Raw genomic sequence first — 16,552 nt, 5'->3', positions numbered from 1 at the left:
GGCCCGTAATTCCACGTAAAAATTAATTTTGAGCACTAGTCAATAGGGCAAGATTACTGTACCCCCACAATTCTGACCCATAAAGAACTGCTGCACCAATCTTTGCATCGTAAATTTTAAGTGTTGGGGCAATTGGCCTTGTGTGGGAGAGAAATAACTCTTTTGTTAGGGCACCTGCTAACTGAGCATGCTTCGTGACCAACTGGGTGGTATGGTGTTTCCAGTCTAGTTTTGAAGCAAGGGTTATACCCAGATATGAAAAAAACCTGAGTCTGTTCAAGTTGACCCCATTCATAATTACTTTCCCTCTCACATACTTAGACTTATGGAGGACCATGAACTTGGTCTTGCTCACATTTATGGAAAGTCCATGATCCTTGCAGAATACCTCAACAACTTCTATAGGTTTTTCGAGGCCTTGTTGTGTTTTAGAAAATAATACGGTAGTATTTGCAAACATCAACAGGGGGATCAATTTCCCATCCAGCTTGGGAGCATCAGTTGGATGATGCTCATAGTAATTGAGCACCCTGTTGATGTACCATGAAAAGAGGGTCGGGCCAGTACGCACCCTTGGCGTACTCCCCTGGCTATCGGAAACTTATCTGTTACACTCCCTAGTTGGTTCCATCGCACTTGGGCGAAATTGTCCTCGTGTAACTTCATTAAAAAGAACAAAATGTCTAATGGCATGCCCTGCTCTGCAAAGACATCCCACATTTTGGCTTGTGGCACCAAGTCGAAAGCTGATTTAAGGTCGACAAATGCCGCAAAGAACGTACCCCTCCCCCCCAACAATACCACGGACCAGTAAATTAAAACAAATCTAAAAACTTGATCTATTGTGCTTGTATGACTGCGGAACCCTGCCTGGAGAGGTGACAATACTTCTTCCTCCTCAATCCACCCTTGGATTCTCTGCAGAACAAGCCTTGCTACCACCTTCTGTATACAGTCTATTAAACTTATTGGCCTGTAGTTTCCTGGATCGGAGTGCTCCTCCTTTTTAAAGATCGGAAGGATCTCAGCACCCTTCCAGGTATCAGGTATGGGTGAGCCATTGGCAATGCCATTTGCTTGAGATTGAATTTACGGTGCCCAAACCTCCTTATCGTGAATAAATAAATCGGCTGGAACTTGGTCCAAACCTGGGGCTCTGACCTTCGGGAAAATTTTCAATATCTTTTCAACCTCGATTCTCTCAAAGTGTAACGGAATAATATCCTTTTTTGAAAAGGATAAGATCTTCACTCGTTTCACTAGCCATTTCTAAGGGTGCAAACTGAGACGCATAGTGAGAGACCCAGAGGTAGGGCGAAACACGATTGAGTGGTTCTCCCCTTTGGATCCCCCTACCCCACTTAACCATATCCCAGAAGGTACACATTGATCGTTCTTTACTAGCACAATACAGCTCCCTCCAATAATCCTCATCCCATGCTCCTTTAGCTTTGTGTTGGGCTTTTTCATAGAGGGCACGGGGGTTTTTGATTCGGTCTCTATCTTTTGTTTTAACCCCTTAAGTGCTGCCGTCGGCCATTGGCCGATGGCAACGCTACCTCGCAGGTGCTGCCGTCGGCCAATGGCCGACGCGCCCTGCCCGTTTTGCGGAAGCGCCGCACTTCCGCAAAATCGCGGATGCAGTAGAGGGGTTAACTGCCTCTGCCAGGGATTTATACGCAGCCCTGCAAGACTTCTATACCATTGTTCTTCCTTTTTAACCGGCCTCTTCTGTCTATTAGAAACCTTTTTTATAAAAAAAAACCTTAATTGATTAAAAAATTTGATGTGGATCGGAATGACAGTTGCTATTACATCCTCCTGTGTAATGCATTTTTGGATATCGATTGTTGCCTGGATTGTCAATTCCCTCATTGCCGCTATGTTATCCTCTTTCACTAAACAATTAACCCATTTAATTTGTCTTGTATCATTTCAAAGGACAATGTCGACACCATCTATGGGTGCCTCTCGGAGATAGGATTTGAATAACTTAAAAGATAGTAGTAATGGATCGTGTTCACTTTCGACCCTTTCAACTACCTTCATGTCCTTAATATTGGGCCTATTCTCTTTGTTAGTGAGTATGTAGTCAATACAGCTCTTACGTAGACCGTTGTTAAATGTAAAGGCCCCACTTTTATCAGAAGCTGATCTGCCATTTATTGCCCGTAGCCCTTGTCTAACACATACAACTTTAAGCTGGAGTGCGGCCTCTGTCCACTTTTTAATTGGCAATAATGACAACTGAGGAATATTCCATGAACAATCTTCTTCCAAGGTGAGATCTATGTCATTACTGTCCAGGGGTTCAAAACAGCAATTGAAATCTCCCGCTACTATGATGTTACCTTTTTTATGATAAAACTCGAGGAGTATATCTAACTGTTCAATAGTGTCCGAGGGTTTCCCCCCGGCAAACCCCTTGGATAAATATTAAAAATAAAAAGAACCGTAGATTCGGGGCACTGAACTTGGATTAGTAGAATGTCACTGCTTTTCGTGTCCAGTTGTTTTACTGTATATCTGCTATCTTATCTTACCCTCTTTAATAAACCCCCCTTAGGTCTCCCCCGCAAACTTGGAATTGCTGGTACGAAAAAGTTAAGATATCCGGGTCTATGCTCTGGTACAACCAGCCAGGTTTCCTGAAGCAATACTAAATCTTTACTATCTAGAAAAGACAACCAATCTTGTGATGTAACCTTACTTCTAAGTCCAGCCACATTCCACGAGACCAATGATGTTGCATCAGGACCAATATCGATTTTGTATTGACCGTGAGGTCCGCTATCACCTAACCCTCCATTTCCTCTTTGCCCAATTTGAGAAACCTCTTGAGACAGACTGTTGTTGTTGGCAAGTCTGCTCAATGATGCATTATCTGCCTGGGCTAAGGATTTCACTTCCAGTGAGCTAGGGCATACGTGTGAAGACACTCTATGGGTGTTAACTGGTCTAACTTCCAGAGGATTCTTGCCTTGTTCACGTGGAAGTCAATCGTGAATGTCCAGTGAACTAAGAACCTCAAATCTATTACTCAATGGGGCAAAACTAGTAGAGGGATCTGCCTGAGTTGGGTAATCTCTTCTAATATGGGCTCCTGGGTGGGTGGGTGGATGATAAAAATAACCCAAGGGTAAAACGTTAATACAGTCATGATGGATCCTGAATGATCCTGCCTGCCTCAGGATATGCCCTACCAACTCCGGAGATCCAAAATTCACAACAACACAGTCTCCCTCCATACCCTTCCTTGTGTGTCCCACCCAGGCCACCCTTCTCACCATCTTAAAATTTTTAAAAAGATGTTCTCCTAGCACAGTTTTCTTATTCAGAAAATGGAGAGCCTTATTTTTGAGCGTGGACCAATGCTCCTCCTCACTATCCAAAATGTTTGGGACATTTGCCAAAATGATAGAATAGGGACATGCCTCCGAAGGGAGGTGAAGAAATACATCCTTAGGAGAGCTGTTTCCCGTTTGGTGTAGTCTCCCTACTGGACACCTGGGTCCAGACTTCGCTCCAGGATTTGTGCCTATTACAAGGGCCGATATAATAATAATAATAATAAAGGGGTTTATAAAGCGCCTGGTGACGCCATCCCGGCGTGTCCCCGCGCTGTGGAGAGAGCAGCAGGAGAAAGTGAAAGACCTATAGGGTATATAGGTGGGTTTTTAGAAGTTTCCTAAATATTGTCTCAGTCTCAGCTAGTCTGATGTTCAGAGGGAGAGAGTTCCAATTTTTGGCTGCCAGCGCGCGAAAGGAGCGGCCTCCCATTCTGGCCTTATTTATCCGGGGGGCTTTAAGAAGACCAGTTCCCATAGAGCGAAGTGCTCTATTGGGCACGTAGGGGATGGCAAGATCCTTCAGGTATTCAGGGGCTTTCTGAGAGGTTATCCTGTAGCATATTAGGAGCGCTTTGAACAGGATCCTCTTTTTTATAGGAAGCCAATAAAGAGCAGCCAAGGTGGGCTTGGAGGCTGCTCTTTTGGGTAGCCTGAGGACTAGCCGCGCTGCCGTGTTTTGGAGAACCTGCAGCCTTCTGATGTTCTTTTCTGTTGTCCCTAAAAGTAGCACATTACCGTAATCAATACGGGAGGTGACTAGAGCTTGGGTCATAGTGCGTCTGGCCTCTAAAGGAAGAAGGTCCAGAGTGCGGTTTAGGGTCTTCAGCACCCCAAAGCATTTCCCTACTACTTTATGGACGTGGCTGTCAAAGGAAAGCTTGGGATCAACCCACACACCCAAGTTCTTTGCTTCCTTGCAAGGAGTAGGTAGAGGACCTAAACAAGGAGGCCACCATTCCTGAGTCCAACTAGCCGTGTTTCCCCCTATCACAAGAACCTCTGTTTTAGAGCCATTGAGCTTCAGGCAGTGTTGGTTCATCCAGCCTGCAAGCTCCTGCATGCAGGTTTTAAAGTTTGCGGCTGCTAAGGTGGGTGCCTGGGATAAGGAGATGAGGAGTTGGGTATCGTCGGTGTAAGATACTAATTTTATGCCGTACGATTGAACCACATCTGCCAGCGGGGCCATAGAAAGGTTGAACAGGGTGGGGCTCAGGGCAGAGCCCTGAGGCACCCCCTGTTCTAGGGCAATGCTATCTGAGAGGAGATTGCCTCTCTGAACCTGGAAGCTGCGGTCTATGAGGAAAGCTTTTAGCCATCCCAATGCAGCCTTGGTGACCTCAGCCTTGTTTAGACACTGTAGCAAGATGGAGTGTGCTACAGTGTCAAACGCAGCACTGAGGTCCAGCATAATAAGTGCCATCGTGTGACCTTCGTCAGCTCCTGCCCGTAGAGTTTCAGTCGCTCTCAGGAGGGCTGTCTCAGTGGAGTAGTTCATCCGGAAACCAGATTGGGAGCTGTGCAGGGATTTATTAGATTCTAAGTGAGCCATAAGTTGTTTATTGGCTATTTTTTCGGTCACTTTCGCAAGGTATGGTAGGAGAGAGATGGGTCGTAAGTTTTCCAAGATATCCTGACTCACATTGGGTTTCTTTTTGATTGGTAGTACTATTGCTTTCTTCCAATCCTCCGGGAGGCAAGCTGAAGAAAAGGATAGTTGGATAACGTGCCTAAAATAAGGTTCCAGTACTTGTAAACTTTCTCTAAGTACTTTTGGGGGGGCCGGGTCGCGAGGGGAGCCCGATTTGACGCTCTTACAGACGTTTATAAGCATTTCAGGAGGGGGAACCGAGAGGCATTGTAGGCAAGGCTCAGTAGGACTAACATCTACGCTTTCCATAAAATCATGGCCAGAAGTCAGGTTGCCGGAAAAACTGGCATAGATGTTGGTGATTTTCGCCGAGCCGTATTGTGCAATTTTATTTCAGGTTTCCACCGAGTTATTGCAGGACACATTACCATTTGTAAGCACTGAGATTTCTTTAAAAATTTTAAAAAGCTCTTTAGAGGAGTTCTCTGCCTCCCCAATGCGCGTTTTGTAATGCAAGGCTTTGGAAGTACGGATTTTTTTTATTATATTCCTTTTGCGCTTTTTTGTATTGTATTTTGATATCTGGGCAGAAGTTGATACGCCATTCGCGTTCTAATTTTTTGCATGCTGATTTAATTGCCTGGAGTTCAGGAGTGTACCACAGGGTGGATTTTCTGGCGTTTTTGAAGTTTTTCATACTGCGAATAGGAGCAGTTTTGTCTAGGGCCATTAAAATTCGATTCTGCAGCTGACTGTATGCTGTTTCACAGTCTGTGCCTTCTAGAGAGCCTCCTGTTTCGAGCAGTTCGTTAAAAGTATCATGGGAGAAACTTTTCCATTTCCGACGCAGGTACCGGTGGTCCAAGTCATTTTTTGGATCAGACTCAGATATCTGAAAATGGAATGGAATAATGGAATGATCAGACCAGGGTACTGGAATTGGAGGTGAAGCTTGCACTCTGGAACCGTTCCCAAAGATAGGGTCTAGGAGGTGGCCAAGTCTGTGAGTTGGGTCATGATTTATTAGGTCAAGCTGTAGGGATTGGAGTACAGACCTGATGTCCATAGCCTCTAAGTCGAGGGGGTCATCAAAGTGAACATTCATATCACCAAGCACCAGGAATCTGCTTTTCCTTATTGCTAGGTGAGCAGTGGCTTCTAACAGGCTAGATGTGAAGTCATACAGTCTCCCTGGGGGTCTGTACACCAGAATGCCCGAGAGGGAGAGTTGAGGATCTATGATGATAGTAAATGATCCTGCTTCACAGTGATCAATAGTAAGAGGAGATAGGGAGTATTGTATGGGAGTTTTTGTGGCAATTGCAATTCCTCCTCCCCTGCCATCCTTCCTATCCAGTCTGGAGAGGGAGTAGCCAGGAGGCATAGCCTCTATGATGTCAGGGTCAGAGAGTTCTCCTAGCCAGGTCTCAGTAAAAAACAAAATATCAAATCCATCATCCTCCAATAGCTGATATATCTGAATACTATGTTTGCTGAGAGAACGGCAGTTTATCAATCCCGCCTTAATCTGCTTATTGGAACATGCCTTAGTGGGTGGCTCGTCAGGCGTGAAGTAGCATATAGGACAACTGTGCAATGACAGCGCCTCCATAGTGTGTTTACATGATAGGGTGACATCGGGACAGAGATCTAACAGCTCCTGTCTATCATACCGTATCTTGGAGGATGTTAAATGGCCAGGAGTCGTGGCCCCGCGCCCCGTCCGGCCGCGGACGGGCGCAGACGGGCTTGACTTTGGCGCGACTTCGGCGCGCTTTCGGCACGTCCGCTGCGCGGTCGCGGTCCTAATCACATTTTATAGGAGAGGTAGGGGCAGCTAGAGCGCTGAGCTTGCAAACCTGAGCCCGGAAGTGCTGGGCTCCTCCTCCACCCTCTGCTACAAACGCCCAAGATGGACGCGGCGGACCGGGGCAGGAGTTTTAAGAGTACAATCCCCAAGCAAAATTACTTCAGCCTACAGGTGAGGCGCAATTAAAATTAACACAAGAAATACACTGAAAGTAAAAGTTAGCAGCAATCGGCAAGTTTTAAAAAAGCGCTATGAAATCAGCGCTCGCAGTGCATGACTTGTACACACTGCGTTAGCGGATAGAGTCAGCCACTGCCACCGGCTGGACTCGTCTCCACCACGCGGGTGTGTCAAAGCAGGGTATTTATTAACTACTCATACAGCGCAGCTAGAGCGCTGAGCTTGCAACCCTGAGCCCGGAAGTGCTGGGCTCCTCCTCCACCCTCCGCTACAAACGCCCAAGATGGACGCGGCGGACCGGGGCGGGAGTTTTAAGAGTACAATCCCCAAGCAAAATTACTTCAGCCTACAGGTGAGGCGCAATTAAAATTAACACAAGAAATACACTGAAAGTAAAAGTTAGCAGCAATCGCCAAGTTTTAAAAAAGCGCTATGAAATCAGCGCTCGCAGTGCATGACTTGTACACACTGCGTTAGCGGATAGAGTCAGCCACTGCCACCGGCTGGACTCGTCTCCACCACGCGGGTGTGTCAAAGCAGGGTATTTATTAACTACTCATACAGCGCAGCTAGAGCACTGAGCTTGCAACCCTGAGCCCGGAAGTGCTGGGCTCCTCCTCCACCCTCCGCTACAAACGCCCAAGATGGACGCGGCGGACCGGGGCGGGAGTTTTAAGAGTACAATCCCCAAGCAAAATTACTTCAGCCTACAGGTGAGGCGCAATTAAAATTAACACAAGAAATACACTGAAAGTAAAAGTTAGCAGCAATCGCCAAGTTTTAAAAAAGCGCTATGAAATCAGCGCTCGCAGTGCATGACTTGTACACACTGCGATAGCGGATAGAGTCAGCCACTGCCACCGGCTGGACTCGTCTCCACCACGCGGGTGTGTCAAAGCAGGGTATTTATTAACTACTCATACAGCGCAGCTAGAGCGCTGAGCTTGCAACCCTGAGCCCGGAAGTGCTGGGCTCCTCCTCCACCCTCCGCTACAAACGCCCAAGATGGACGCGGCGGACCGGGGCGGGAGTTTTAAGAGTACAATCCCCAAGCAAAATTACTGGCCACTGAGGCCGCTGGGGCCACAGGGGCCAGTGGCCAATGAGGTGGAGGAACTATCGGTACATACTTCTATAGATTATGTCCCTTTAGTGGGATGTTGCTCTTTCAATAAAAGATTTTCTAAAATATTGAGTTTACAGTCAATTAGATCGAGTTTCTCCATGACTGGATAAATAAGTGACCTAAGCCTTTCCTCCAATTGCCCAATAAACTCTGGCATGATAACCTCAGTAATAGAATCTGGCATGGGTCCCGTGGACTTATTACCTCCCTGCGTCCTAGGGTTAGTTTCCTGATTCGTAAATTTTTCTGTTTGGCTTCCCAACCCAAGCGCAGAATTTTTATTCCTTGCCTATTTTGCATTCTGGCGACTTCCTTTAGGAGCACTATTAGCTTTTCTTTTCCCAGGTGGGTCTTTGCCTCTGACAACTGGTAGAGCCCGTAACTGCCTTGTACGTGTAGAGGGAGGTGAGGGAGGGAAACTGGGTGAGGATGAGCTTATAGTATTGAAGATTTGTGTAGTCAAAACCAGATCACCATGGGAAGAGGATGTTAACATATGCGGGGATTCGGGGCAAACATGTTTGCCTTCAGTTGACTCTATCCCTGGTGCTGGATTTAGAATCTGATTAAGTGAATCAAGTGAGAGCCTCCTCTCTGTAAGCTCTATCTCCTTGGTCAATACAGATTCAGCCCGTTGCAGAAAGGCGTCTAACGTCCCCGCTCCCCCTGACCCTACCCCCCCTTTAGGGATAGATTTGCTCATACTTTAAGACAGATTGCGATAAATAGCAATATTACTACTACAACCTACTTTATACAATCTCTGGAAGTAAGTTAATGTCTTACAGCTCACTTAGCTAGGCTTGAGTCCCAAACAATGGTGGAGGTGTTAAGGGGCTAGCCCGGCCTGGCCTCTTCTGGCCCTGGATGGCCACAGATGGCCCACCCTTTGCTCGGGCTTAGCCCGGCTCTGCCCGCGGCTGGGGATTGTTCTCAATTTAAAGCACCTCCTCGTAAGCGGCTTCCTGCAGCAAGGGCGCTTGGGATTTTATGGTCCCCCCCGCACTGCGGCCGCGCTATGATGTTGGGAAGCTGCAGCGGCAGTGGGAGACCAACGAGGAGACCAGCAGCGGGACCAAGAGTTTCCAGGTGGGTTCTTTAATGCCCCAAATGTTTTCCAAAACATTTTATTCAAATTAAACTCAAAACAACTATTGGGAAGAGTCATGGTGGGTCTTCTCTCGACCGATTCATCCACATCTTCGTCCTCTGCTATTTCATGTGCCTCATATGTGGGTGGTGGTGCTCTGTCTCCAGAACTGTGTGGCTGTGACACATCAGGGGTCAGAGGTGGAATGTCTGCCGCACTGTGTGGCACTGACACTTCAGGGGGCAGAGATGTGAATGGAGTGGTAGCAGCAGCATTCATCCGTGCCAGGCCTTGTGGCAGGAATGCCATGAGCAGGGTCTGCAGGGCATGGAAGAACCCAGCTACCTCTCGCTGGTGTGCAGCCGTGGCAGCCACTCTTTCCGCTTACGTCCACTCCATGTTCTCCATGATCCTCCACATGTGTCCCAACTCCCGGGTGACATTGCTGGAGCCACTCTGACTAGACAGTTGTTCTTGTCTCTGAGTCAGGACTCCAGCGATGTCAGCTATGGATCATTGGAGAGCATGGAGCGGACTGTGGGTGTCCGTTAGGGACTGTGAGTGGTTCCTGATGGGACTTACACACCCCCGTATGGCATCTATTTTGGATGCCATGTGGTCGAACCCCACCGGTACCTGTTCAGCCACCTTCTACTGGCACCCAAGACACAGCATTGAAAGGGCATGTGTTGTTCGTGGCGGTCCTGGGAGGCAGCCGTGGCGGTGGGCGCTGCCTGCTGTGTGGTCTGTGCAGGGGGTGGGGTTCTTCTCGATGCAGCTGGGCTGCCCTGCTCCTAGAGGTGGGTTGACGTAGCTGCCAATGAACTCTTGGAGGGCGTCGGTGTAGAAGGTGTGGAGGTCCTCTTCGTCAACAGTGAATATAGATTCGGTCTGCTCTGCAGGAGGTGTTGAGTTTCCCTCTGCAATGTGAAGGGGAGATTCTGTTTAACTTTGTGTTCACATGTATGTTGACACATTGTATATATTTACATACAGACTGCATGACGGTGTTCATTGTGACTGTTTGGGAGGCGCTGCCTATTTGATGCGGGACAGTGGACATTTTGACAACATCACAGATGTATGTTTGTACTTGTACATTATGAACTCACATTTTGCTGCTATGCCAAATTTGATTGGCCAGTTTCTACACACAAGCGGCACCAGTTTTGTCCTCTGCTCTGTTGTGAACGTGTTGCAGTTTGTACCACATTGTTGTCAATGTTGATGTGCTCTGCACGTTATGTGTGTGTGCTGCATTTTGGGAGATTCACCCCTGCAGCTCTGATTTTGCTGCCCCCTATCCCTTTCATGCAGTGTGCCTTTGACTTCTGTGCTTATACAGCTGAGATGTTGCATACTTAGGTACGTTGGACTCTTGGTGGGAGTTGGGAATCTGGGGCATGGTTTGTCCGCAGATGTGTTGACGTCAGGAGTTGTTTGTGCATGTGGATGTGTCAGAGTGTGACCTGCTCCTTTACGTATGTAGTCCACACTCAGCCACCTCAGTGTCGTAGCGTGCAACATGTCATGATATATTGACTGCAGCATGGCATGGCTCTTTGTGCAACCTTACTAATCTTTGCCCGCCACATCAACATTCATCTGAGCAGCGCCATGAAACCTTTGGTGTCCGCTTGCTTTACAAATTCTTCCTAACATAACATAACAAATGCTATTCATCATGCAGTGTCACTTGCATTGTCAGTGTGGCTCACAGACATGCCCCTTTGCTGGGTTTGGCACATGTGCATGGGTTGGTTGTGAGATTTGTGGTTTGTGGGAAGTGCCCCCTCGGGGCACATAGTCGATGGGGGCCTACTTGCTGCTTCTAGGTATGCTGCAGCGTCACAAGGGGAACAGAGACATGCTCCAGAGTCATTGTGGGTGTGCACTGTGCTATACTTAATTGTGCATGTGTGCCATTGTGCCCATCTCCCCCTGTCCCCCCAGTCCCTGCTGTTGTGTCAGGTCATGTTGAGCAGTGCCCGGTCCCCCAACTCCTACCACCATCTCCACACTGATGACTGTGGACACCATTTCCTCCATCTCATCCAGCTCCTCCTGTGGCCTTGGACTCCCACCTCCAGTCTGCATTGCTGCCATCTGGTTGTTGGCGAGTTTCATCTTGGTTTTGCGCTTCACAACATTCCAGCGCCTCTTGACCTCTTCCATTGTCCTCATCAGCGCTCCGACTGCATCCACCTTGTCTACGATGGACTGCCATATTCCATTTTTTGTTGCCAATGACACAGGGGAAGTGACGAACAGTAGTTGATGGTGTTCTATCACCTCCATTATCAGGATCCTGTTTTCCTGCGCACTGAACCGCGTCTTCCTCTTCCTCTTGTCCTTGCCCTTCCCTGACCCCGAGGTCCTAGGCTGGTCCTCTGAGTGGCTTGTGGGGTTCTGGTTGTCCTCTTTACTTGCTCCGGCTACCTCCATTGTGCTTTGCAGTTGTTTTGCTTTTGTTTGTGGGTTTTTTTCTACTTTTATAGTGATTTTTCCGGCCTGACATGTGTGAATTGCAGGCCTGGCAAAAATTATCGCTGATTTTTGTATCACAGTTGGGCCCATCGTAACATTTTTCACGTTGGGTTTACATTTTTATTGCCGTCCCGGTGCCTTTATTGCAGACATTTGATGCGTTATCAGGAAAATATCGCATATTACTGCCGTGTTGTGAATAGGACGTTAACACTGAGTTATTTTACCGCATTAGATGGGGATATGAAACATTGCGTTAACCGATTTTGCCGATGATTATTGCACGTTCTCGAGAATATCCCCCATGGAAAGACAGCCTAGCCAGATGGAATGCCTTGCAAGTATCGTCTAATGGAATGTGAAATAAATGAAACATGTAACAGGAAAGTATATGTTATTACCATGCTCTGAACAGTGTCTTCAAGCGCTAAGGGATAGTATAAAGAAAGAGAGGGGTTGATGTGGAATTGGAAGCAGAGAGTGTAGGGCTTTAGGGAGCTGTGGGAACAGATGCACTCACGTTCTGTAGTATGAGTCACACTGATGCTTCTGTGGTCTTCTTTTTCAGAACTTGATGTGAGCCAGGAGATGCTGCAGCTGATATTCCATCGATACGGAGACCCTTCACAGAGAATGAATATCATTGATTATTTATGCTGCATGATTCGATTTAAAACAACTTCCAGTAAGTTTTCTTTTCTTGAATTATGTGTGAATTTTAAGTCCCATTGCCGTGCTCTTCTATAAAAGTAATCTTGCCTTCAATTTATGCCAATGACATTACTTATTGATATCTGCTCAGGAAGTTAACTGCTTTCAGTACTCTACACTGTTAGTGTGGGCTCAATTGGTTAGGGCACATTACAAAGTTATTATGCGTTAAGTTACTATGCCAATCTACTGCTGCTTTTTTTTATGGCAAATGCAGCGTTATTCAAGTCACCTGGCAAACCAGGTCTGAAGTAAAACACCTGCCCAGATCCTTTCTGTAGACTTGCAGACAACTGATTGTGCAGGGTTCTAACTGGGCACACAAAAATCTAATTCTGTGCAACCTTCGACATATAAAAGAGCTGCTGCTCAAAAGTATTTTATCTTCGATACTTTGCTTCCTTACTCTTTACGCGAATTCGCAGTTTTTTTGTCTATCTTTTGGAAACATATACAGGACTCTGATTCTTTCTGGTCTTGTTCTGGCTAATAAAGAGAAACAAATAAATGAATTGATAAATAGGAGGATATATTTATAGTGCCTCTCAATGTTTGACAAAAATTGCTCCACTTGTTAAAACTATAAACAAAAGCCATTTATTCACAAACGTACTGACTACGGTGCAGATTTACAACTTCTGGCGCATCTCTGCTAATCAGCAGGGATGCGCCAGAACAGTTGCGACATGCCAAACCACCCGTGCGCAACCACAGATGCGCACGGATGGGCAAATGCGTGTCGCATCCCTCGGCGGAAAGGCGGCGCATTGCTGGAGTCGCGTCGCAAGCGCGACACAGCTCCAGCAAGGCTCGGGGTGACCCTATTATTATTATTATTATTATTCTGAGTTTTATATAGCGCCTGGTTACCAAAAAGGCATCCCAGCGCTCACCAGAGAATGAAACTACAGAGTAATGCGGGGGTTTAGGCAGAAAACAGAAAAGTTTTTAAAAGCTTGCGGAACCGAAGCAAACTGGTTTCCGAGCGAAGTTGTAGGGGAAGAGAATTCCACAGAGTGGCTACATTTATAGAGAACCTTCTGCCACCAGTTCTTACTTTCTTCACCCTCCCAACCTGCAAAAGATGTTGGTGATCAGACCGGAGAGAGCGGAGGGCTTTGTAGGGCTGAACCATCTTCCCCAGAATAGGTGGACCTGCCCCCTGCAGGACTTTATGGGCGATGCAGAGTGATTTAAACTTCACCCTGTCCCTCACAGGGAGCCAATGCAGTGCCTTGAGCGCAGGGCGAGCAGATTGATATCTGGGTATGCCCGTCAAAAGCCTGGCGGCAGCATTCTGCACTTGCTCCCTATGCCTAACATGCTCTGGCAAATCCTACGCCTGCTTCAAGCAGGTGCAGTGTTTTGACGCAGCATGGCTGTAAAAGTGACTCTGGTAAATCTTGTAAATTTCACTGCGTCACTTTTACGAGGCGTACCTGCGAGGGAACGCCCACTCTGTGCGGGAATGCCCACATGAAACCTGATGCAGGTTTCATGTGGTCAGGGGTTTACAATGTGACACATCTCCCTAAATGCATCACGTTGTAAATACGGCGCAACATGGCGCATGGTTTACGCCGATGCTGCGTCACAAAAGTGAGGCAACCGCGGCCGTAAAAGTGACTCTGTGAAATCTTGTAAATTTCACTGCGTCACTTTTACGAGGCGTACCTGCGAGGGAACGCCCACTCTGTGCCGGAATGCCCACATGAAACCTGTCGCAGGTTTCATGTGGTCAGGGGTTTACAATGTGACACATCTCCCTAAATGCATCACGTTGTAAATACGGCGCAACATGGCGCATGGTTTACGCCGATGCTGTGTCACAAAAGTGAGGCAACCGCGGCGTAAAAGTGTCATAAGGGGCTTGTAACTCTGCCCCGGTATATTTAAAATTGATTACTATTGAAGTCTCTGTTTACACACTTCTTTTTTCTTGTGATTTTAGAAACATTGCGGTTTCTGCCCAGGGATGGAAATGGACTTTATCTCAGTAATGAAATGGTGAGTCACCTAAATGGAGAGTGGCATATATAGTGAGATTTGTGACAAGTAAGATGAATTAAGCTTTAAAACTCATACAGTTTTGTGTCATGGGGGTAACTCCATTGTTTAGTGCAATCTTTTGCAAACTGCATTTCCAGCTTACCTTCGTTGGGGACCCATGGCTAGGAAAGGAAGGTCAGACACGCATCGGTTTCTATTTTTTTTATTTAGTGGTAGAGTTTGAATCTCATGATCCAGACCCAATGGGTGTCTCGCACTTTACAAGAGGTTTGCACAAATACATGGGTACATAGACGAGCATTTACTGTTTTCGCTAGCTTTATATGTTCCCTGGATACACAATGAACGCAAGGGAAGGTCATGAGCCCGTTTGTTCGACAGAGAAGGAAATAGATCAGGGGCGGCTCCTCCATTAGTGCTTAGGAGTGTTGCCCCACTGACATCCCCCAGAAAAGCCCCAGAGACCAAAATAAAATGGTAATGAAGTTAATTCATTAGCATTTTATTTTTCATCAACCTGTTCTAAACCGAGTGTCAGGCTGGGATGGGGCCTGCTGAGAAGCAGCAAGGAGGAGGGCTGCCTGTGCAAAGTTTAAAATGCGCATGTCTCTTTGGCCGACAGTCTTGTGATCTTGACCAACCAAATATGTACATTTTAAACCTCTTTAACGCAGCTTTCTTAAACAACTAGGTTAGCAAAAGCACAGGCCTCTTGAGAGCACTGGGAGAGGCCACTTCCTCCAATCCTGGTGCTGCTTTCATGCTGGTTACCGGCATGAGAGCAACACCAGGATTGGTTAGGGGAATTTTCTGGAGCCCGCGAGCGTGGATGAGACAGAGAACATGGACTGGAGCAGGACGTCATGCAGCAACTGGATGTACGTTGTTACAACGCATGCTTTTACCACGCATGCCTTTACAACGCAGGTTTTTCAACACAAGTCGTTACAACGACTTGCGTTGGGGGCTGCTGGATAGTGAATAGTTTAATTTCCTTTTCGAACTCCAGCCCCTGTGGATAGTAGGGAAGGTGTTGGATAGTAAATTAAACTATTACCTATCCTAGAGCGCCCCACAGCGCAAGTCATTGTAATGACTTGCGTTGAAAAACCTGCGTTGTAAAGGTACCTCGTGGTAAAAGTTGCGTCGTAAAGGATGTTTCCCGCAGCAACCAAGTTTTTTTTTTTTAAGTTTGAGTTTATTGAAGTATAAAGAAGCAAAGACAGAAAATGAAGAAACAGTCACAAGTTATAAAAAACAAGAAATCTCTCTTAGATAAAGGTATATATGATTAATGAAACGATACATGAAAACGTATTAAATAATAATGTTACTGAAAAAGAAGTAATGAAGTCATAACCTGCCAAATAAGACACGTAAACAATATGATAAAATATTAAATGCAGTTAAGAGAATAAAATCATGGTGGTTTTTGAACTTCAACAGTACGAACTTGGGAAGCAGGTGGGATTGTATCAACTCTGGATAAATACTCAGTAAGGGGAAGCCATAAAAGATCACGTTTGATTGCAAGGGAAATGGGGGAGACAAAATTAGTATCTAGACGGTGGTTAAAACATACTGCATTCCACAAAGCACGAAAGGAGACGTCATTAGCTTGTTTCCAATGAGAGGTAATATGATGTAAAGCAATAGCAATGAAAAGGTCAATTAATTTATAGCTGTGTGGGGAATTGGTAAAAATAGGGGATAGAGAACCTAGAAAAATGTTAACAATGGAAAAAGAAAACTGGAAATTGAAAATCTTCTTAAACTGGGACCAGACCAATTGCCAAAAACGTAAAATGGGAGGACAATCGAACAACATATGTTTCAAATCAGCTGAAGGGCAGGGACAGGACCAACAAGTGGAAGGAGTGTCTTGGGAAAAGGATGACAAAAGTAATGGAGTAAATAATGTGCAATTATAAACAAAATATAGGGTTTGAGTAGTGTTAGCAGCTCTGGAGGTACTAGCAGCAACCAAGTTAAGTGGCTTTTTCTTTTATTTACTGTTGCCACTCACCTTGCATGCATGCACCCACCTACCACCCACTCTTCCTGGATGCCAGCCGCTATTGTCCATGATCAAAGTTTTCACTGGATTAATGGATTATCATTAGAGATACAGCTGTACCATTAGTTGTTTCAGATCTTTCTTGAAAGCCTCATACCTCTACATCTCTGATCGTTTGAACTT

At 46.3% G+C, this 16,552-nt stretch overlaps 1 protein-coding gene across 1 annotated transcript in view; it reads left to right on the top strand.

Moving 5' to 3' along the window:
• LOC147709409 (calpain-13-like) overlaps positions 1–16,552 on the top strand; it is a 454,206-nt gene that overhangs the window by 400,367 nt on the left and 37,287 nt on the right. Inside the window, exons 24-25 of the mRNA XM_086925978.1 lie at positions 12,200–12,316; positions 14,294–14,349. Coding sequence (XP_086782104.1) covers positions 12,200–12,316; positions 14,294–14,349 — 173 coding nt within the window. The remainder of the gene's footprint in view (positions 1–12,199; positions 12,317–14,293; positions 14,350–16,552) is intronic.

This window comes from Lissotriton vulgaris, chromosome 6 (assembly GCF_964263255.1).
Source record: "Lissotriton vulgaris chromosome 6, aLisVul1.2, whole genome shotgun sequence".
Classification (NCBI taxonomy): domain Eukaryota; kingdom Metazoa; phylum Chordata; class Amphibia; order Caudata; family Salamandridae; genus Lissotriton; species Lissotriton vulgaris.
The sequence above is the reverse complement of the archived record's forward strand: the minus strand, read 5'-3'. Positions and strand labels throughout refer to the sequence as shown.